The sequence below is a fragment of the Danio rerio genome, chromosome 15, assembly GCF_052040795.2.
Source record: "Danio rerio strain M-AB ecotype USA chromosome 15, GRCz13ab, whole genome shotgun sequence".
NCBI classification, from domain to species: Eukaryota; Metazoa; Chordata; class Actinopteri; order Cypriniformes; family Danionidae; genus Danio; species Danio rerio.
This window is the reverse complement of record NC_141035.1, coordinates 10433522-10456558: the sequence shown is the minus strand read 5'-3', so window position 1 is coordinate 10456558 and position 23037 is coordinate 10433522. Positions and strand designations below refer to the sequence as shown.

The 23037-nt window shown below is 39.5% G+C and overlaps 1 protein-coding gene and 1 long non-coding RNA gene across 3 annotated transcripts in view; one reads left to right on the top strand and one right to left on the bottom strand.

The window, feature by feature from the left end:
* The window catches only part of sacs (sacsin molecular chaperone), a 51560-nt gene extending 32980 nt beyond the window's left edge, over positions 1–18580 (top strand). For both annotated transcript variants that reach the window (XM_087283712.1, XM_087283711.1), the window contains one exon: positions 3127–18580. In XM_087283712.1, coding sequence (XP_087139838.1) covers positions 3127–14678 — 11552 coding nt within the window. In that variant the 3' untranslated portion in view covers positions 14679–18580. The remainder of the gene's footprint in view (positions 1–3126) is intronic.
* LOC147840501 (uncharacterized) lies at positions 18441–20252 on the bottom strand. The gene is made up of 2 exons (XR_015509077.1): positions 19557–20252; positions 18441–19415 (listed from the first exon to the last, which is right to left on the bottom strand). It is a non-coding gene; the product is annotated as an uncharacterized LOC147840501 (long non-coding RNA).
* Positions 20253–23037: the final 2785 nt, after the last annotated feature.

Genomic DNA, 23037 nt, shown 5'->3' with positions numbered 1-23037 from the left:
TCTAATTAAGCCTTTGAATTGCACTTAAATTTGAATGCTTATATTTTGAAAAAAATCTAGTAAAATATTATGTGCTGTCATCATAGCAAAGATAAAAGAAATCAGTAATTAGAAATGAGATATCAAAACTATTATGTTCAGAAATAAGTAAAAAAAAAAAAAAAAAAAAAAAAAACTTCTTTCCATTAAACAGAAATTGGCCAGGAAAAGGGTTGCTAATATTCAGGAGGGCTAATAATTCTGACTTCAAGTGTATATATACAGTTATTTTCCACCCTGCAAAGGAAAGAGAAATAAATACAATAGAATAAAAATATAAAACAAACTGTGCTTTAAGCATCTCCACTGTAAGAAAAACACTTTAGCTACAGAAATCCTTCAGTCAAGAGCAGAGAAAGATTTTCTCGTTATGTTTGATTAATGATAATAAAAACAGGCAGCAGCAGGAATATTTTGCGCTGTCTCTTGGTTTCTCTTTCACGTCTTTTGATCCTCAACTCGTTTGTTTATTACACAAATGAGGGTTAATATAAATAATCACTAAACACCGCGTTTTGACACCTATTTGACCATTAAAGCGCTCACGTTAAGATGACTAGATGTCTGCTCTCCTCTGCTCGTCTCAGGGTGCGAATGAGAGCGAATGCTGACCGGCCGCATGCTTCTGACTGCGTGTGCGTGTTGCACACACACATAAGCACGCGGTCTTTCACAACACATACAACTGGAAAGGGGGCGGTATATGATGCATATAATTGTTTATCTTGATTAATGCTTTTTTATAATCGTTTGAAATCGAAATCGGATTTTGGATTAATTGTACAGCCCTGTATAATAGTGGAGCATATTATGCCTTTTTCTACCTCAACACTTATCCTCTCCCGCGCCCCCCTTGTGAACTCTGGCGCCCCCTTAGGGGGGCGCGGACCCCAGGTTGGGAACCACTGCTCTATCGGGTCTGAGTCATTCGTTCCTCACGGGCCAATCATATGTGTTTAGAGCCGGAAAAAGAATTGATCCGTTCACCTCTCGAGTCCTCTATCGGGTCTGAGTCATTCGTTCCTTACGGGCCAATCATATGCGTTTAGAGCTGTAAAAAGAATTGAAACGTTCATCTCTCGAGTCCTCGGGTTTGAGTCATTCTGTCACGTGATAAACGAAGGATTCAAGAACAAGAAGATTTGAAAGGTGAACTAATTATTATGTCTCCTTTTGACTCAGACTGTGTACATTGGTTAAGATTATATGTGACTGTCAGTGTAACGTGAATGAACCACTGACATTTGAAGACATGAAGAGGTGAGCTGAGCAAAGAGATAAAAATACCTTTATAGACAGAAGAGCAGGTAAACATGATCCAAACTTCCCATCACTACACCACAGTGCATCACATCTTTATTTTGTTTTCTATTTGCAATGGAGAGACACCAAATGGCACCGCCAGTGTCTGCAAAGTCATAAAAAGACTTGATGAGGTGTGATTCTCATCTTGTGTGTGACCCCTCCAAGCCTTTCTAATCTCTCCAGTGTATTCTGTGTATGATCTGTTTAACTGTTATCTCACTAGTAAAACATTTAGTTCTTTCACTTACAAAGTCTGCCATGTAAATAACAAATGTCCCATGTCATGACACAACTGATTCTTAAAGGGAATGGGAGATGAGACTCTGATTGGTTTAGTGCACGTTATGCTCAAAACACACCCATAACTCATTAAGAGAATAAGCACAACCCTGTTAGATCATGCGCCAGGGCACAAAGCTTGTTTTTCAAACCTTAAAATAGAAAAAGTGGATTCGGAAACACCCTTGTGGCTTTTGCGCCATGCACTTTAGACTTTGTACCTAAAACGTTTCAATAGAGCCCGAAGAAATCGCACATCAAAGAAGTTCCAGAAAAAAACCCACTGATTGCATGATGATCACAGACCAATGGTATAATAGTTTACCATTACAAAAGTGGCTTAATTTCAATTTGTTTTTGGATTCAGTTTGAGGTATACTGGGATCTTGGGAATTTTGCATTATTTAAATCCGTTCTTTTCCATTTGTTTGTGCAACTTGAATTGTTAAAAATTGTATTTAAAGAAAACAACTTGTTTCGAGTTCTAATTAAAATATATATTTGAATAAATAATTCTAGCATGTGAGCCAGTTTAACATGTTTCTCTGTTTTGTGCAGTGATTGTAAATAAACTGTCCTTCAACCAATACAACCTTATAGGTTGCCTTTTATTTTTTCAAATATGACACATTAGGAAAAATTCTACTGTAAGATCTTGTGTGAATTGTACCCTTTCAACTGTGTGAAAATTTGGAATTTGTGTTTCTTGAACATAACAGTCAAATGTGTAAATGCAATTTATTTGTGGATTGGAAACAGGCAAAAATAGTAAAAAAAAAATCCAAACGTTTTGACTTCTAACCCTAGTCATACAGTATGTGCTTTGATAATGACACACACTGTCATCACTATGATTATTTGTATACCACCTAGAGGATGCTTAACTCTAAAATGTTTCTGTTGGCTTTAATAAGCTTGCACAAACAACCTATTAAGTTGGTTTTGGTGAAGGAAAATCTCACTGTAAATGCATTTGAATATTGAAAGTTATTATTCCTGATTTACTCATCATCTGTGTTCTTAACTCATAATTGTTTATCTGTGATGTTAATTGAAGTTTTACGTGTTACAGCAGCGGTATTAAACTCAATTCCTGGAGGGCCGCAGCTCTGCATAGTTTATCTCCAACCACCTCCAACTCACACCTGCTTAATAGTTTCTAGTAGTCTTGAACACCTTGATTAGTTGGATCAGCTGTGTTCGATTAGGGTTGAAGCAAAACTGTGCATAGCTACGGCCCTCCAGGAATGGAGTTTGAGACCTATGTTTTTATAGAAATTACAGTTGTAGGAAAAAAGTATTTGAAACCTTGGATTTCCTTACGTTCCTGCATAAAATCAGCAAGACATCCATAGTTGTTTAAACATACTATGTTGTTATATTTGTGTATATTCAGTTCGTATAAATCTAAGGTTCACACACTTTTCTCTGCAGTCATAAATGCATTATTTTGTCTCAAACCAAGTGCTCACATCTTGTTTTGTGTTTATTTTGTACTTTCAGGGAGGCCTTGCACTCAGGTTCAAGTGCTGACCCCAGAGAGATCAGCACGCCTAATTAAAGAAGTCCTTACCACAGCATGGCCTTCTAGAGACTTTGCTGTTCAGTGGAATCCTGGTGATCAAGAAAAGAAGCACCCATCAGCATCTTGGCTCAGAATGATTTGGAAGCATCTCTACATTAACTTTGCAGATGATCTTAGTGTCTTTGAAGATTTGCCTTTGATTCCAAATGTGCCACTGGCTGACAATTTGGACTGTCTTGAGCTACTGCGCCTGAAATCTCCATCACCCATCGTTCTTGTAAATGAGGAAGAAGGACCTCCTTCTGAGGATTTACTTGAAGTTATGAAAAAGCTTGGTTGTGTAATCTTGAAGCAAATTGATCCCTGCTTGCACCACCCACTCTTGAAAAATTACATTCACCAGTCTTCTCCAAGCACTCTTCTACAAATTATGGACCGGTCTACTTCCCAGAGATTAGCCAGCCAAGTTTCTTCTCTCACTGTCAAACAGAGGCTTGCCCTCAGAAGCTTTTTAGCAGGGCTTACTGATGTCACAGAAAAAGAGAAACGCATAATCCAGGAGCTTCCCATTTTTGACAAAGTTGGACAAAAGTCAAAGACAGACACTTCACCTTTAACCTTACTGAAAGGAGCCAGAGTATTACATCATACTGCCAAGCATCCATTAGATGTGAAATTGTCCATAAACGTAGTTGACTGCAGTGATGAAGCAACTATCCGTCTAGTAAAACTGTTGAACATTGAACAAGTGAAAAGCACAGAATGTTTAAAGGTAATAATTCAGGACATTGAGAAAGGATTCTACACCAAAGAGGAAGTCACAAAAATCATGTTGTGGGCTCTTACCCATTTGTCTTTTCTGAAGAATGAAAACAAGGCAGTGATTAGTTGGCTTTCTTCATTGAAATTCATTCATACCGCTTCAGAAAAACTTCACTCACCAACAGATTTTTTTGATCCAGAATTGGAGATTCTGCAGAACCTTTTCTTCATGGAAGAAAAGGTGAGATTTCCCCCAGATGACTTTATGTCATCGCCAGATGTCCTTCATTCACTCAGACAACTGGGACTAAAAAATGAAGTTCAACTCAATGAAAAGGATGTTCTTCAGGTTGCCAGAAAAATTGAAGAGTTGCAGGGGAATAGCAAGCCAGAATGGGATCCCATTTTAAAGAAGGCAAAAACACTCCTTACTATTCTGAATAAACAGACAAAGTTAGTGAAGTCCTCTGAGGTACAGACAAATCTGCAAAAATTGAAATGGGTCCCTGTTTGCAAAGACAGACCTTTGAATTACCCAAAGTCACTTGCTTGGAGAGGTGATTCATGCAATATATCGTCTCTTTCTGAAATGTGTGACATTTCTTATGCTGTACTTGTTGGTTCTTCAGTTTCCCTAGTTGAACGTACCTCTGCTGGGATGAAAAAAGCCCTGAAGTTGTCATTAGAGCCTCAAGTTGACCAAGTGCTCCAGCATTTGAAAGCAGTAAATGACTGGCATCAATCTCAAGCATTTACCACTGAAGACTGGTATCAGTTTCAGCAGATCTTGTGTGAGATATATGAATTTATGCAAGCTCACTTGGAAGATGCAAGGGAAGCCTTGAAGTCTCTGTCCTTTGATTGGGTTTGGACAGGGAAAACATTTGCTTCCCCTGGATGCACAGTTTTAAAGCCCATACCAGATTTGGACCTGCAACCTTACTTGTACTCGTTACCAAAGACTATTGCAAAATTCAACAAGCTTTTTAAATTCTGTGGCTCCATTGAAGAAGTTGTTCCAAGCCATGTCTTTGAAGTTGTCAAAACGATAAGACAAAGGTGTGAAGAGGAGATGACAAAACAAGAGTGTAAACGCAATGTCCTGCTCCTAATTAATATTTTACGGTGGCTATACAGCAGTCAAATACCAGTCGATGCTGACATGCATGTCCCCATTCTTTACCACAAAGATCCAAGCAAATTGGTTATGAAACCTATCCATGAATGCACTTACTGTGACATCAAAGTAGAAGACCTGAATGACTTACTAGATGATGCTTCCGAGCCCATCATCCTTGTCCATGATGACATTCCAATGAAAACTGCTGAATGGTTGAAAGTCCCATGTTTGAGCACAAGATTGATAAACCCAGAGAACCTAGGGTTTGAACAATCAGGTCAAAGAGAGCCTCTAACTGTGAGAATAAAGAACATTCTAGAGGAATATCCATCAGTTGCAGATATCTTCAAAGAGCTCTTGCAGAATGCGGATGATGCCAATGCCACTGAGTGCAGTTTCTTGATTGACATGCGAAAGAATCTTGAAATTCGAGAGAATCTTCTTGACCCTGGCATGATTATTTGCCATGGTCCTGCTTTGTGGTCATTCAACAATTCTGTTTTCTCTGATACAGACTTCCTTAATATAACCAGGCTGGGTGGATCAATGAAAAGATGTGAAGCTGACAAGGTGGGAAAATTTGGCCTAGGGTTCAACTCTGTGTATCATGTGACTGACATACCTATTATTATGAGCAGAGAATTCATGATCATGTTTGATCCAAACATTAATCACATCGGAAAACACATCAGAGATAAGTCAAATCCAGGCATCAAAATCAACTGGAGCAAACAGCAGAAACGGCTAAGGAAGTTCCCCAATCAGTTCAGACCCTTCATCAACGTATTCAACTGTCAGCTTCCTCTGTCACTTGAGGCCCCCTACAAGTATGATGGGACCCTTTTTAGACTTCCTTTCAGAACTGAGCAGGAGGCATCTGCGAGTGAAATCAGTGGTATTTACTACAACACCACTGACATCTACTCGCTCGTTGATGAATTCAGCATCTGTGGTCACCGGCTCATTCTCTTTACACAGCATGTTGGAACAATGGTCCTTAAGTATTTAAAATGTGAGGAGCCAAACCCTGCTGCTGCGCAGGATGTGGTCACAATAAACAAGAGTGTATGGTCTTCCAAAGCAGCATATGGTCCGCTAAGTATTCTTAAATCTGCTGCCAAAGTCATGAAAAAAGTTGCAGCCACCAGCAGAGTGCCAACTGAGGTACCAAAGTCTGGTTGCATCATCAGGATCATAGTGGAGGAGTACCATAATGTCTTCAGACGCATAGTTGATCTTCAATCCCCACTTTTCAGAGGTTCTGATGAAGATCCATCATCTTACTTTGAGATGGCAGCTAAAGGTACACAAACTAAGAGACTTACAGATGACATGCCACAAAAGGGAGTTGAAAATACAAACTGGCTAATCTGCTCATGCATGGATGTGACAGAAGCTCTGAAATTCTCCTTAAATGATAGTGGAAAACGCCTTGGTCTGGTACCATGTGGAGGCATCGCTGTGCTGCTTACTGAAGAAGAGAATAGAAAATGGACTGTGAAGACAAGTGCAACACCAATTGGGGAGGTTTTCTGCTACCTACCCCTTCGAATCAAAACTGGCTTACCTGTCCACATAAATGGTTGCTTCGCTGTCACATCAAATCGCAAAGAAATCTGGAAGACAGACACCAAAGGACAATGGAATTCCATTTTCATGAGGCATGTGATTGTCCAAGCATACTTGGCTGCACTCAACATGCTGAGATCAATGGCAGAAAGTGGGGAGTTATTGGACTACAGCTATTATGCTGCCTGGCCTGACCCTGGAGTTGTCCATGATGATTTCAATCTGATTTGTCAAGGTGTTTATCAAGAAATAGCCAAAGGTGCTGATGATGATCGTGCAAAAGTCTTTTCAGATGGGAAAACCTGGGTGTCAATCAAGAATGTCCGATTTCTGGATGACTCCTTGCTCTGCAGACCAGACATTGGGTCTGCTGCATTTAAGATATTCTTGAAATATCTTAGAAAATGTGGATCCCAAGATCTCTGTGCTGTTGAGCTGCCAGAATGGGTTAAGGAAGGTTTTGATGATGCTGGCTGTAAAGGAAAATTAATGGAGAACACCCTGACTGAGAAGCAGTTTTTCTCAGATGTTTTCTTCCCCCATATCCAAGACATAGATAAGGACCTACGGGACCCTCTGATGTATTATGTACTCAATGAAAAACTTGAGGATTTTGCATCCATACTGAAGGAAACCCCATGCATTCCATCTTCAGGACCATCAAAGATGCTTGTTTTGCCATCTCGACTCATCCACCCAGAGGGCAGAGTGGCCAAACTTTACAACAGTGAAGACGGAAGGTTTCCTGAAGGAAGTCTAAGAGACTATGTCAATCCAGTATGCTTGGTGAAGTTATTGCAGCTGGGAATGGTCAAGGATGACTTATCTTGGGAAGACTTGATTGAAAGGGCTGAGTCTGTACTGGCTCTGAATGAAAATGACCACACAATTGCGTGCCACAGGAGCAGCATAATCCTCAGTCTTATTGACGAAAAGCTAAAAATGAGAGATCCAGCTGCAAATCAGTATCTTGATATATTTCAAAATATCAAGTTCCTACCATTTTTGACAAAGCCAGCTGGATTTTCACTTCCGTGGCATGGCAACAATTTCCCCCAGTTGACCATGTTCTCTGCAAAGGAGCTTTTTACAACAGAACACCAGGACACTGTGTGTTTGATGAACCCTATTCTGAATGAAAATTCACCCTCCTTTAAAGGATGTGGTCCCATCTCACTGGCTGTGAAGGACTTTCTTGGACTCATAAGAAAGCCGACGGTCTCATTAGTCATCAGCCAGCTAAAAGAGCTCTCAAAGTCCTTTGACGGTGTAACACTGTACCAAGAGAACATAACCAATGCTTGTTACAAATATCTTCATGAGGAGTTGCTTCAGTCCAATGCTGCAAAAGAGGAAATCATGGAAGAGCTAAAAACATTCTCCTCTATTTTAGTTGAGAACACATATGTGGAGCCATTAAAAGTTGCATTTAACTTAAACTTTGATGCTGCACCATACCTTTACCAACTTCCAAACAAGTACAGAAATAGTTGTCGAGAGCTTTTTGAAAATGTGGGAGTTCACGCAAGCTTCACTGTTGAAACGTTCTCAGGTGTTTTACAGCTGATAAAGAATGAATGTGGGAGAAAACCTCTCACTGAAGAAAACTTTCAACTGTCTCGTAGAATAATTAGTGAGGGAATATGGAGCTTGATCAGAGACAAAAGTCAAGAGTTCTGTCTAAGCAACTACGGGGAGATACTTCTTCCTGACAGCAATTTCACATTACAACCATCAAAATCGCTTTGCTACAATGACTGTCCTTGGATTAAAGTCAGGGACACGACTGTTAAATACTGCCATGGTGATATTCCAAGAGAAGTAGCAGTAAAACTGGGGGCAATTCCGAAACGTCACAAAGCCTTAGAAAGATATGCCTCCAACATTTGCTTCACTACCCTTGGCAGTGAGTTTGGGCAGAAGGAGAAACTCACCAGCAGAATAAAAAGTATCCTCAATGCTTATCCATCTGAAAAAGAGATGTTGAAAGAGCTCCTGCAGAATGCAGATGATGCAAAAGCCACAGAAATATACTTTGTCTTTGATCCCAGGACTCACCCAACTGACAGAATTTTTGATGACAAATGGACTCCCTTGCAAGGCCCATCACTCTGTGTATACAATAATCAGCCATTTACAGAGGATGATATCAGGGGGATCCAGAATCTTGGAAGGGGTACCAAGGAAGCAAACCCTGGAAAAACTGGCCAATATGGCATTGGATTTAACTCAGTATATCACATTACTGACTGCCCCTCTTTTATCTCAAATAACGACATTCTTTGCATCTTTGATCCACATGCCCGTTATGCACCTGGAGCAACATCCGTTAGTCCGGGAAGAATGTTTAGAGATTTGGATTCAGATTTCAGATCCCAATTTTCTGATGTACTCAACCTATACCTAGGAAATCACTTCAAGCTAGAACGCAGCACAATGTTCAGATTTCCTATACGAAATGTAGAAATGGCCAGAATTTCAGAGATAAGCTCAGCACCTGCTTCAGACAGAATGGTTCAGAATTTCCTTGATAAAATAAGGATGGATGGTGCAGAACTTCTCATGTTTCTAAATCACATGGAGAAAATTTCAATATGTGAAATCGAGAATGGAACTGGGGATTTAAAAACTCTTTATTCTGTAACAGCAAAAATTACTGATGGTGATCGACTAAAACGTAAGCAATTTCATGCCTCTGTACTGGACAGTGTCTACAAGAAAAGACAGCTGACACAAATTCCAGTGCAACAGATTACTTACACAATGGACATAGAAGACACTGATGGTAATTCTACCACTTGGCTTATATGCAACAGATCTGGATTTTCTGACATGGAGAGGGTATCAAAGAGTGTCATTTCAGCTCACAAAAATGAGGACATAACACTGTTTCCACGTGGTGGTGTTGCAGCGTGCACCAGCCACAACTACAAAAAACCACACAGAGCTTTCTGTTTTCTTCCTCTTTCTCTGGAGACTGGCCTGCCTTTCCATGTGAATGGCCATTTTGCTTTAGACTCTGCCAGAAGAAATCTGTGGAGGGATGACAATGGAGTTGGTGTGAGAAGTGATTGGAACAACAATCTAATGAAAGTGCTAATCGCTCCTGCATGTGTAGAACTTCTAATTCAACTGAAACGTCGACTCTTTCCAGGCCCCGATCCCACCATGACAATATTTCAAGGAACTCCAATTCATGTTGTCAGGGATATTTTGAGGAAATATTTGTCTTTCTTTCCCGTAAATAGACTCGACATTCAACCGGACTGGTATTGTTTGGTAAAGGCAATCTATCTTTGGATTCATGCAGACTTGAAAAGACTACTACCTGTTGTCAGGGCACCCCACCTTGATAACAGTGATATGCACTCTGCAGTATACATCTCTTGGGTGAACACATCCACATCAACCAAAGGCAAAGCATTCTTTGACAATTTACTTCAAGATGAGTTGCAGCATCTGAAAAACACAGAGTATAACATAACTACAAGAAAGTCTGTGGCGGAAAATGTTTTCAGATTGAAGGCCATGCTCCTGGATGTTGGCTTCAACCTAATCCACAGCTGTGATGAGACAGCGAGTCTGTACTTCTGCCTGGAAGATGCTGGAATTCCAGTTAACTATGTGACACCAGAAGATGTTCGCAGCTTCCTTTTAACATTCTCGTCTCCAGACACATCTTGCCAAGTTGGAAAGCTACCCTGTCGACTGCAACAATCCAATTTCAAGCTCTTTCATGGTTTGAAACTGCTGGTTGACTACTGCTTCAAAGATGTTGAGGAAAATGACATAAACATTGAGGGGCTCCCACTGTTGATGACAATGGACAACATTCTCCAAGTGTTTGACTCCAGACATCCAAAGTTTCTGACAACATATCATGAGCTTATTGCAACAAGGAAGGAGCTTTTCATGCACACGCTGTACATAAGATACAGTAACATCCTTATAAAAGCTGGTGTAGCAAAGACGTTTGACATAAACAGTTTTGGAGACCTTTTGGGATCTGTTCTTCCCCGGGAGTGCAAAGCAAGGAGTTCAGTGAAGTGGAAGGAGAACTTTCCCACTGAATCTTGGCTCAAGAGTTCATGGCATTTTATCAGTGAACAACTTGCAAACAAGGATGACCAAGCAGAAAACAAGCTGAAATTTGAGACCATTCTGGAGATCTTAAAAGATTGGGCCCTCCTTCCAGGAATCAAATTTTTGGTTTCAGGCAACAAATTGGTTGTGCCAGAGCATGACGTTTTGTTACCCCTGAGCCTGATCTTTGCAGCCATCTTCCCGAATGGACAAAATGACAAAGTCTTTCATACCTTGATGAAAGGAGGATGCTTTCAATTGGCTGTGAATAAAATATGTGCCAAAGAGAATCCCATGTTGCCTTTGCTGGCTCAGCATACAGCAAACATAGACAACCCTTCCAGCATACTTCGAGCTCTTGAGTACATGATCCAGATATCCGCTTTCAAAACAGCAAGTTTGACTGATAAAGATTTCGATGCTTTGCTGTTGTACTTCAACTGCAATTTGTCAAATCTAGCCCAGGATGATATTCAGTGTCTAAAACTGTTGCCATGTTACAAAGCTGTCAGTGGTCGGTACATATGCATTTCAAACTTTGGAGCATGCTATGTTCTAACAAAGAGCATTCCCTCAGCTGACATTGAAAAATGGGCACACAATACATCCTCAGCCTTCCTCGCTGACAATCCACAGCTGAAAGAACTCTACGGCTTCCTTGGGATCACACCAATCGATGATCTTGAGGTATACCTGAATCATGTCCTTCCAAAGTTTGACATTTTATCACATGATGCCAAAATCCAACATGTCATCTACCTGAAGGAGAGGTTATTGGCAATGGAGGAGCAAGTCAGCATCAAGGATAAACTCTTTGAAAAACTAGAAGGTCTGTCCTTCATTTATGACTCCACCAATAGACTGAAACCTGCCAAGGCCTTTTTTGATCAAACAGTTAAAGTGTTTGAGGTAATGCTACCACAAAAAGCTTTCATTCCCAATGATTTCTTCAGAAAAATTGAGCAAGTGTCAAAGCCAAAAAGTGGCACATCCTATGTACCCTCATGGACAACATTTCTTCGCAACATTGGCTTGAAATATGTTGTCTCTCAACAGCAAGTCCTACAGTTTGCAAAAGAGATCAGCATCAAAGCTCATACAGAAAATTGGTCCAAGGAAAAAGTTCAAACCATTGTTGATGTTCTTCTAAATCACATTTTCAATGACAGAACAGATCTGTTTGATGGGACATTCCTGAAAGAACTTTCTATGATATCATTCTTATGCCCAGAGCGGGCACCAGCTGAGCTTGTTCACCTCCACGCTCAGTATCAAGAAATGAATGACACAGTCCCTCTTATTCGCTTCAGTGGGTCTCAGGTGAACCCAAAGTTCAAGCAAACTGACATCATGCAGTTGTTATGGACATCATGTCCTATTCTACCAGAGAGGGCCACACCAGCAAGCATAAAAGACCAAGAAGGAAACACACTTCCTAGCCAAGAGCAGCTTGATCTCATTTTGACTATGTTAAATGTCAATGTGGAACCACCATTGGAAAAGGTCATTAGCAATTGCAAAAACATATGTAGTGTTACGAACCTAGATGATGACACAGTAAAAACAAGAAACAAGGTCTTGAGGAGCATTTATGAATTCCTTAATGCGGATAAAAATGATTTTCGCTTTCAGTTACGAGGAGTAGCTTTTGTCATGGTTGAGGAAGGTTGGAAACTCCTAAAACCAGAAGAGGTTGTCATTAATTTGGACAATGAATCTGACTTCAAACCTTACTTGTACAAGCTTCCTCTTGAGCTTGGTACATTTCACCAACTGTTTAAACTGTTGGGAACTGAGGACATTGTTTCAACAAAACAATACGTTGAGGTTTTGTGCCGAATTTTTAGAATTTCAGAAGGCAAGCAGCTTGACCCAAATGAAATGAGAACAGTGAAAAGAACTGTCTCTGGCCTTTTCAAAAGTCTCCAAAATGATGCAGTACAGGTCCGTAAGGACCTTGAAAATCTTAGAGATTTGATATTTTACCTTCCAAGTCATGACGGACGATTGGCCAAGTCTAACACATTAGTCTTTGACGATGCACCGCACTACAAGAGCCGAATTCAGGGCAATGTTGGTGTTCAGATGCTAGTTGATATGAGCCAGTGTTACCTAGGCAAAGACCATGCCTTTCACACAAAAATGATTATGTTGCTTCCACAGAAATTGAGGCCCAGGCTCCTAAGTAGTATCTTGGAGGAACAACTTGATGAAGAGTCTCCAAAAATGTGCCAATTTGGTGCCCTTTGCTCTCTGCAGGGACGCCTTCAATTGCTCCTGTCCTCAGAACAGTTTATCACTGGATTAATACGAATAATGAAACATGAGAATGAGAATGCATACATGGTGAATGAGGAGAAGGCAATACGGTTATGCAAAGCACTGTGTGAGGGCTTAAAGGTGTCTTGCTTCGAAAAACTACAGACAACGCTGCGAGTGAAAGGTTGCAGTCCAATTCCCCACAGCCGCAGTGAAACGCTTGCCTTTCTTAAAAGGTATGGATCTGCTGTAATCCACCTCTACATTCAACATTCAGACAGCAAAGACATTAATTTTCTTCTTGCTTTAGCAATGACACTCAAGTCAGCAACTGACAACCTGATTTCTGACACCTCCTATCTTATTGCTATGTTGGGTTGCAATGACATCTACAGAATAACAGAGAAGCTAGACAACCTTGGTGTCAAATATGACACAACTGAACCCTCAAAGCTGGAGCTTCCACTTCCTGGTACACCCATACCTGCAGAGATTCATCATTTACTGCTCATGGACCCCATGAATGTCTTTTACCCTGGAGAGTATGTTGGCTACCTAGTAGATTCAGAGGGAGGTGATATTTTAGGCACTTACCAGCCAACTTACACATACGCTATCATTGTTCAAGAAGTGGAAAGAGAGGAAGATGATAGTCCAAGTGTTCTCGGCAAGTGCTTCCAAATTGACATTGGGTACAGCGAGTACAAAATTGTGAGCTCTCTAGATCTGTATAAATTTTCTAGACAAGATGATGGTACCCATATTCGGGATGGCACACCAACTCCAACAAGCCCTTTGGAGGGTCATTCCCCTCGTGCCAGAATGGTCCCACCATTATTTCCTGGAAAGGAAAATCGCAGGGCTCCTCCAACAGAGGCTTCCCCCAAAAAGGTCAAATTCAATGCTTTACCAGAAATCTTAAAGGAAGTTAGTTCTGTAGTAGAACAAGCCTGGAAACTTTCTGAAACCGAACGCAAGAAGATTATCCGCCGCTTATATTTGAAGTGGCACCCTGACAAAAATGCAGAGAATCTTGATATTGCTACCGAGGTCTTTAAACACCTACAGAATGAGATCAACAGGATGGAGAAGCAAACACAAGCTGAGCAGACCACTGATAGAGCATCAAGGAGACCATTCTCTTCGTCTTCCACTCGATTCCAGTCAGAGAAATTCTCATTTCAGAGATTTTACACATCATGGAACCAAGAAGCAACAAGCCATAAATCGGAAAAGCAGCAGTTCCGAGAACAGTATAACAACTATGCAGGAACCTCACACTCAAATCGCTTCTTCGTACCACCATCGTTCAAGTCCGTTGGGAACCCAGTGGAGGCACGTCGGTGGTTAAGACAAGCAAGAGCCAACTTTTCTGCTGCAAGAAATGACCTTCATAAGAATGCCAATGAGTGGGTGTGTTTTAAATGTTACCTGGCAACAAAGCTTGCATTAATTGCGGCAGATTATGCTGTGCGAGGTAAATCAGACAAAGATGTAAAGCCCACAGCACTTGCACAGAAGGTTGAGGAGTACAACACCCAGTTAACAGGCCTGGCCAAGGATGTACACATCCTGGAGGGTTATGGCGTGGACAGCCTGAGAACTCGCTACCCTGACCTTTTGCCTTTCCCTCAGATTCCCAATGACAGATACACTTCGGAAGTGGCAATGAGGGTAATGGAATGTACAGCTCGGATAATCATCAAACTAGAGGCATTTGTCCAGCAAAAAATCTGAATGTCAGCATTAGACAATGCGAACACTAACACATGAATCAACAAAGCAGTGGTTGTGCAATATAGATTAAATATAGTATATCAATGTAGACCTTTTTATAGTAAAATGATGTATCTAGCTGGCATTGCAAGAGTGCCACCTTTGATGCTGTGACCCATGCTTATTATTGCGTACATGTTTGCTACAATTCTCTTCAAGGTTGCCTGAGCCTAAAAAAGTGTACGCTTAATTGCAGCAGTGTACATAATGTTAAAAAGCATAGCAATACCTTTTATTATTTTGACTACATTGTTTTTTCTTTGTACATAATGAATACAATGCTGCTTTTTTATCTTTTCTAGAGAAGTATTTTTCCTGCCATAGTCATTAAGTTGACGGTCTTGTGATTTATTAGCATGAGTTGCACTGCACTTTTATGTAAATAGCATTCGAGTGATTGCAGGAATTTGAGTGAATGTCAGCTGAAAATTACAGTATCATGTACAGTCCAGCAATGACACACAAATCTACTCATGGTTTCTTTATGGGACCTATATCAATCATGCGCCATTTTTAAATGTTTATGTTGTGCATACAACGGTTTGTCTATTTTAATCCATATGGCAATTGACCTTTTCACTGTACATGTGATCTTGCTCATATCATTGTGTAGACATAAACAAATGAAAATCAAAAATTGTTTTAATAACTTATAGTTACACCCTAGAGCCTGATTTATACTTCTGTGTTGAGTGATCCCTGTTGTGAGCATTTATACTTCTGCAATTTGACTGTGCTGCTCTGTCAATATCTCTTCCGAAACGCTAGTAGGCAGTAGGGTTTCCATCTGCTTGTTTAGTGTAACGTCATGTGAAGTGGCTTCCGGGAGCACTCGCTTTATCAAACTGTATAAGGAGACTCAAAAGATTGTAATAATAAACGTTTACAAAGAAATTTAACAGTTTTGAAAATCACAGTTGCAATATATAAATATCCATGCCTAATATCTAATTGTCAGAAAGAGATCAATTTTTGATAATATTATTCAAATATTCCAGAGACTGTTGTGTACACCATGAGTTTATATAAAATTCACTTCAATGCCTGATATGACTAAAAAAGTGGTCACAAACGAATATTTTCTCAATTCAAATGAGTAGCAGCTTGATCCTGGAAACAGTATTCCATACATTATGACCCAACAAGAGGATAGCTGGGTCCCAGATTGTATACTTATGCACTATTCGAAGCCATTTTGTAGTATAAATACTCCAAGTCATACGTTTGCGCTGCTAATTCTAAACAGAATAAGTGCTCTTTAAATATCCAGATGATGTACTTTTTCAACTGATGAACAGAAGTGTGGAATGTTGTACATTTTATGGACTCAACAGTTGCTGAAGGGGAGGCAATGCTGTGGGACATAACAGTTGAGTGTAATAGTTAAAATAAGTATAATGCCTTTAAAATTGTATGTTTTTACTTCAAAGTAAGTTTTTAGGCCCAATCCTAATACTACCCCTTAGCCCTTCCCCCTACCCCTACCACTTGGTTTGTGGGTTCACATGAAAGGGTAGGGGTGTCCCAATTCACTTTAGCTTGAATGCGTAGGGCAAAGAGAAAGGGGTAGATAGCCCTGTGAATGGAGATTTTTCAGGACCATACTTGAAACCAAGTGGTAAGAAAATTTCCCAGAATACACTAGCCACAACGGCTGGATAGCTGCACCTGGAATTAAGGAGATGCACAAATTAACATTTTTTTTTTTTTTTTGTCATTACGAATTTTACAACAAACAAACATATTTTAATATATTTAAAACTGCGTTCGCGTTTGACCATCATGCTTTTAAAAAAAACTGCTTAGATAAAAACTGCTAAATTTCGCTATCTATAATCCATAGTAATACCTCCTGTGTAGCAGTCCCACGGCATTCTGACACTCAAATACCCTGTCAGTAATGTCTAGTGGCTAGAAATGACCTTTTTACAGTGTCTGCTATAATGTTAATGTTGTTTTTGATGTGTTTACATAGAGGAATATGGCCATGGTATAAATGCACAATACAGTTACAATCTTATTGCCACATTAGATCATTATGGGAGCATAATATATGCCTTCATGCAGTGATTTCTTGAAGATTAATACCGAACAATAACACAACTGGAATAACTACAGCAGTTGCGATCATCTGATCTCATATGAAGCATGAGATCACGATGACATATGTTGACACGTGCAAGTGTTGTAGTGCTTTCCCATTTCTTAAAGGGTAAATTTTGAAGCCTTTCCTCTTCTCACTCGATTTTAAGGGCCAAGAGGAAGGGGTAGGGTTACAAAAATAGAATTGGGAATGGGCCTAAGTCATTAGCCCCTTTGACACAGTGATACCGGTAAATATCCGGCAAATTTCCGGAACGACTTTACCGGTAAATTCAAAAAAGCGCTGTTCACACAGACGAGGACGTAACGCAATTTTTCCGGAAAAGAGCATTCACACAGCCATCGCAAAATGCCGGTAAATTCTGCCATCATTTTCCAGAAATTACCTCTAAACGGCTGCGCTTGTGTTTGTAAACATTTGACTACATTACAAACTCTTTGGATGGATCAGTATTGAGTACAACTCCTATTAAAACATATAAGTTAAAGGAACACTTTCGCATGTCGAGATGTTCATGATATGTGTGTGTGCTGGCGCTATGGACGCTCACGGGCACACGCAAAGCTTGAAGGTAAACAAACAACGGATTATCATAAACATTTTATCGATAATTATTTACACAGTTAGCATTAGGAAGGAACATAGAAACGTTATTTGACTAACATCTAGCAGCTAAAGGTGTCTGGAAAAATATTCAAAGGCTTTTATTCTCATAAACCGCGCGCACGTGAATGCGTCTGACTGTTCTGATTTGCTTAAGCAGGTGTCTCAAGTCAGCACGTTCTAGACGTGTACACGCTTTTTCTGTCAATCTTCCTTTTGCATTCACACAGCGCAGCATTCCAGCAAATTACCGGTAATGTTACAACTTCTCTTTCCGGAAAATAGCTAGAATGAATTTACCGGTATTTTTAAAAAGGGCCTGTTCAGACATACAACCTTTCCGGAAAATTGCCGGTAATTTTTCGGAAAGGTCTGTATGTGTGAAAGGGGCTATTGAGTGAGTCAGTGCGCAAATATGTAGAGTGTAGTACATCATTTGGAACGCAGCTTTTGTTCCACTGCACTGCACTTAAATTTTAAGTTGAACCAACTAAATGTGTGTAGAAATGTCAACTTACATCAATTAAACTGACTAAAAATATGTTTAACTTTGTGTAACCTTGAAAAATGTGGTTGAAACCTGATTAATGTATTCGATTAAGTTAACGCAACAAAAAATGATTGGTTGTGTTTTTGCCATGATTCTTTTGGTTTCTGACGGCAAAGGCGATGTTGGACCTACCTTGTCCATTCAACACAGAAGTATAAATTGGCCTTAAGATGTAACATAACAGCAGTTACTTTGTCTTGTTGCAAGATGAAATTTTCTCTAACATTTTTTCTAACACTATTCAATTATAATTGGCCTGGCACATTCTTATTGCTCATATGATACACACACACATGCATATAAATAAGTGGTACTCAAAACATTTTCCCTTGAATCTTGACATATCAGTTGATTGCTGTCGCTGTAAACATCACAGTTCTTCTTAACAGTTCATTTAACACTGGTTAAATGTATTTTGTATGATTTACAATGGGAACCTCTTGTCCTCTGAGAATTCTTTGCATGAAATTCTCTGGGATTTGTGTAAGAGGGACATCGATGCTCATATGGTGCTCAATGTTGATGTTTTTTTTTTTCATTCATTTTTTTGTTCAACTTCGAGAAAGACACTGAAATTAAACACTGGCTGTACATTGTTTTGACATACATTTTGTCATTTGTGTCATTTTCTTAAAGTCCACTTGATGCGGGAGTTTTATTTCAGCATATTGATGTGCTTCCAGATGAATATGCATACTGAGTAGGGGGCGGGGCTTTCTATTTGAGCATTTTAGGCTGCGTACGAAACCGAAAACTTCCATACTATACACTATATTATTGCTAAAATCAGTATGCGAGCACAGTAATATGTCCGAATTCATAGAATTGGAAAATCAGTATGCGAGAAGTACCCGCACGACTTACTACTTCCGACAAGATTCTGAAGTGGGCATTCCATGCATGCTGTGCTATCCCATGATGCCCGCAGGAGAATCCATGAATGCTAGTAAAGCGACGCTACTGATCCAGGTAGGTCATGTGACCATGACAAAATGGCAGATGTAGTATGTCTGAATTCCATTCATACTTCTCACATTCATACTGTATAGAACGTACTTTTCTAACGGCCGAGTAGTACGTTTAAATTCAAATGCAGTACCTACTGAGTAGTAGGTGGTTTCAGACGCAGCCATACTCTTGTCCGCTTGTTAAGTGTGACGTCACATGAAGCCGTTTCCGGGTCCAAGCGTTCTATCAAACTTTATGGGGAGGCTCATCAAATGGTAATAATTAACATTTACAAAGCGCTGTAATACTTTCGAAAATCACACTCGTAATATGTATACCTATGCCTAATATCCGATGGACAGAAAGTGATACATTTTTTACCGTATATATTGTTGAAATTTTGGAATTTGTTATGTAGCAAGTCCAGACCCAGCTGAAAAATCCAGCTTAAACCAGCCTAGGCTGGTTGGCTGGTTTTAGCTGGTTGACCAGCCTGGTTTTAGAGGGGGTTTGGCCATTTCCAGGCTGGTTTCCAGACATTTCCAGCCTGGCCTTAGCTGTTCAGGCTGGGAGATGACAAGCTAAAACCAGCCAGGCTGGAAATGTCTGGAAACCAGCCTGGAAATGGCCAAACCCCCTCTAAAACCAGTCTGGTTGACCAGCTTAAACCAGCCAACCGGCCTAGGGTGGTTTAAGCAGTTTTTTTTCAGTAGGGGAGACCGATGTGCACACTACGGTTTTATATAAGATTCACTTTTATGCGTGATATGACTAAAAAGTGGCCATGAACTAATATTTTCTCAATTCAAATGAGGAGCAGCAAAGAGCGTAGAATCACCATGAGGTGTCACTTAATAGTTCCTTTGCAACAGCAAGAGCCCCGGATTCCGGAATTTTGGAGTGAAAGCTATCGGCTGTCCATTGGATCTCATTGATGTCATGATGGCAAGCAGCTGCTTTGTATTTTGTTTATTTAAAAAGTGCGTTAAAGCTGAGATACAACCTGAAAGACAACACAACATTTACTATCACAATCATCAGCACTTTTTAATAGTTTATTTATAATATGCTGTTGTTCTATTGGAATTTTCATTCCAACATGGACGCTGCAGAATCTAGTGGCTGTTTCCCCAAATCGCACTAAAGCAGGGCCGGAGTGGGACTCATTTTCAGCCCTGGAGTTTCAAGCCAGACCGGCCCACCTCAGTTCACGACTGATTCCAATTCAGTTACTAATGGCACTATCACGTCTTTTTAAAGAAAACTGCTGCTTTAGAAATTCAAATGTTCAACAGCCCTAACAGTATTTTATGTCTTAACAATAAAATCGAAAAAAAAAAAAGATTTTTCATGGGAGTTTCGATCACAGGTCTATACCATTGAAATGCAATGTGCTTACCACTGGACCACATTGGCGCTATAACAATAAGAGTAAAAACTGTAATAACTGTTTCTTTTGACGGCTCAATCTTTTTCTTCTATTTTTAGATTTCTGATCAAGTTATGTCAGATTTATTAATGTAGTGAATCATTTGATTTTCATTGAGCAGGTGTTTTATTCATTTTATTCGAATTCTTATATTCACTAAGGTGCCGCATTAGTTGCATTACATCATCATCATTAACGTTAGTTAACCTGCAGGCTGCATTTTTCTCACGGGGCTGCGAGAAAATAAATAAAAAGAGCGGCACTACGGTAAAATAATGATTAAAAAGAGTAAAGCTATGGCCAAAAAATAAATAGAAGAAAAAAGTGTGACTGCTGTGAGTGCAAGCAGCTAGGGACACCGGCCCTCAAGCCAAAAAAACAGACCGGCCCACCGGGAATTCTCCCGGTCCTCCCGATTAGCCAATCCGGGCCTGCACTAAAGTGTCACCTCTTGTGTAGTGATTCTATGCTCTTTTGTATGAGCTCGGACCTGGAAACAGTATTCCATACGTCACGACTTAACAAGCGGATAGCAAAACCAATGGTAAGGGGGCGCGGTTAAGAATATTGTGGCTGAAGCCGTAAACTGTGAAGGATCGCCACTCCAAACACAGAAGCACATGCATGCTCAGACTTTTATTGAAGATTATACTATTGACTTGCACGGATTAATTGTTCACCTAATGAATAAAGCTGCGGTCACACTGGACTTTTCTCCACATAGGCTTCCATTCATATGCACCGAATACGGCAGACCGGAAACGCAAGTTTGTGCGTCAAGTTTCGCAGTTCACTGCGTTAAAAAGTTCAAGCTTGGTGAACTCTGTCCTGCAAAATCGCATCACTTGACTGCATGAGACCAATTCAGGATCAAAACATGACCTTTCTGGAAAGAAATTTTAAATATGGACCAATCGCTCGCTTTTACATCTTGTTTAATTCCGGCCCTTTTTGTAGCTCCGTAAAACAGAATTCCGCATGCTCAAACTCTAGTGTGACTGCGGCATAACAAAAATGATGCGCTAGCAAAATAAACATTGTACATTTTAATTATACATATTTGAATTTAACGTCGTATATCACAGTGATTTATAATTAGGTTGGTGGCTTTCTTATCTCATTCATACGTACATTTTGGTTATGATCTGGCCAATTATGTATGGATTCTTTCAAAATAATGCTTTTTTTGTATGAATACAAATTCATACAAATTACCAAATTTGTTTATTTTACAGATGTTAATTAGATCACTGTTAAAAAAATCCAACATTTTTAATTATATTTTTTTATTTCGATTTTTCAAAAGTCAACAATATGAAATAACGAAACTAATCAACAAACAAACTAAAGTAAAACATAAACAGTATATAAAACTAAATAGTTAAAGTGGAAGGAGATACAATATAAACCAATAGGGTAAAAACTATTTTATCAAATCATGTGGTGCAAAATGGATTCCAAATCTTTTTGAAATAATTCACCCTTTCCTGAAAGAGTATGTGATCTTCTCCAATGATGTACAGTTGCAAGCTTCTTAGATCCACTGTCCAGTTGGTATGTCTGTTTTCCATTTCAAAGCAATGCATATTTCAGCTGTTGTCAATAACATTTCAGTGAGCTTAATAGCACGATTATGCTGGAGGTTAGAATTTGTATAACTGCCCAATAAACATATCTCTTGATCAAAAGCAAAATCAATTCCATGAACCTGTGATATGATTTTGCATACTTGTATCCATAACACTTTCCCTTTAGGGCATAGCCACATAGAATGCAAAAAAAATTTCTCTTCTAGACCTAAAGCTAAAACTAAAGCATAGGGGAGAAATGCTGTTTTTAAATGTGTGTAATCTGGATGGTGTGTAATAAAGCTGGTGTAAGAAATTAAACAGAATTAGTCTAAATCTGGAGTTCAAAGTTGAGGTAACTGACCCCACAGGTAATTTTCCAGTGTAATCCCCAAATTCTGCTTCCATCTAGTTTTAGACTTATCTAAAATATCCTCCATTTAAATTTAAAAGTCATAGTATCACACAATAACACCCAGTTGTACAAAATAAAAACACACTTTAATACATTTTTCATCTTCACAAAAACATTCCCTTAAATTTAACAATGTCTTTGGTTCGTTTAAATGAAAGGATGTCAAACATAATTTACACTAGTTCATGCATGTCGGATAGTTACCGTAAATTAATATAATTCAATTATTTACTTCACACATAAAAAATATAGCCTATTAAAAGATCCACCAATAATCACATACAAGTGATGTATATATATATATATATGCACAGACAAACACAAACACCTGCCACTTCATTAGGTACACCTGTCTAACTGCTCGTTAATCAAATTTCTAATTAGCCAATCACATGGCAGCAACTCAATGCATATAGGCATGCAGAAATGGTCAGGACTATCTGTTGCAGTTCAAACCAAGCACCAGAATGGAGATGAAAGGTGATTTGAGTGAATTCGAATGTAGTATGGTTGTTGTTGCCAAATATGCTGGTCTGAATATTTTAGAAGCTGCTGATCTACTGGGATTTCCAAGCACAACCATCTCTAGGGTTTACAGAGAATGATCCGTAAAAGAAAATATAAGCAGTAAGCAGCAGTTCTGTGGGCTCAAATGCCTTGTTGATGTCAGAGGAGATTGGTAAGACTGGTTTGAGCTGATAGA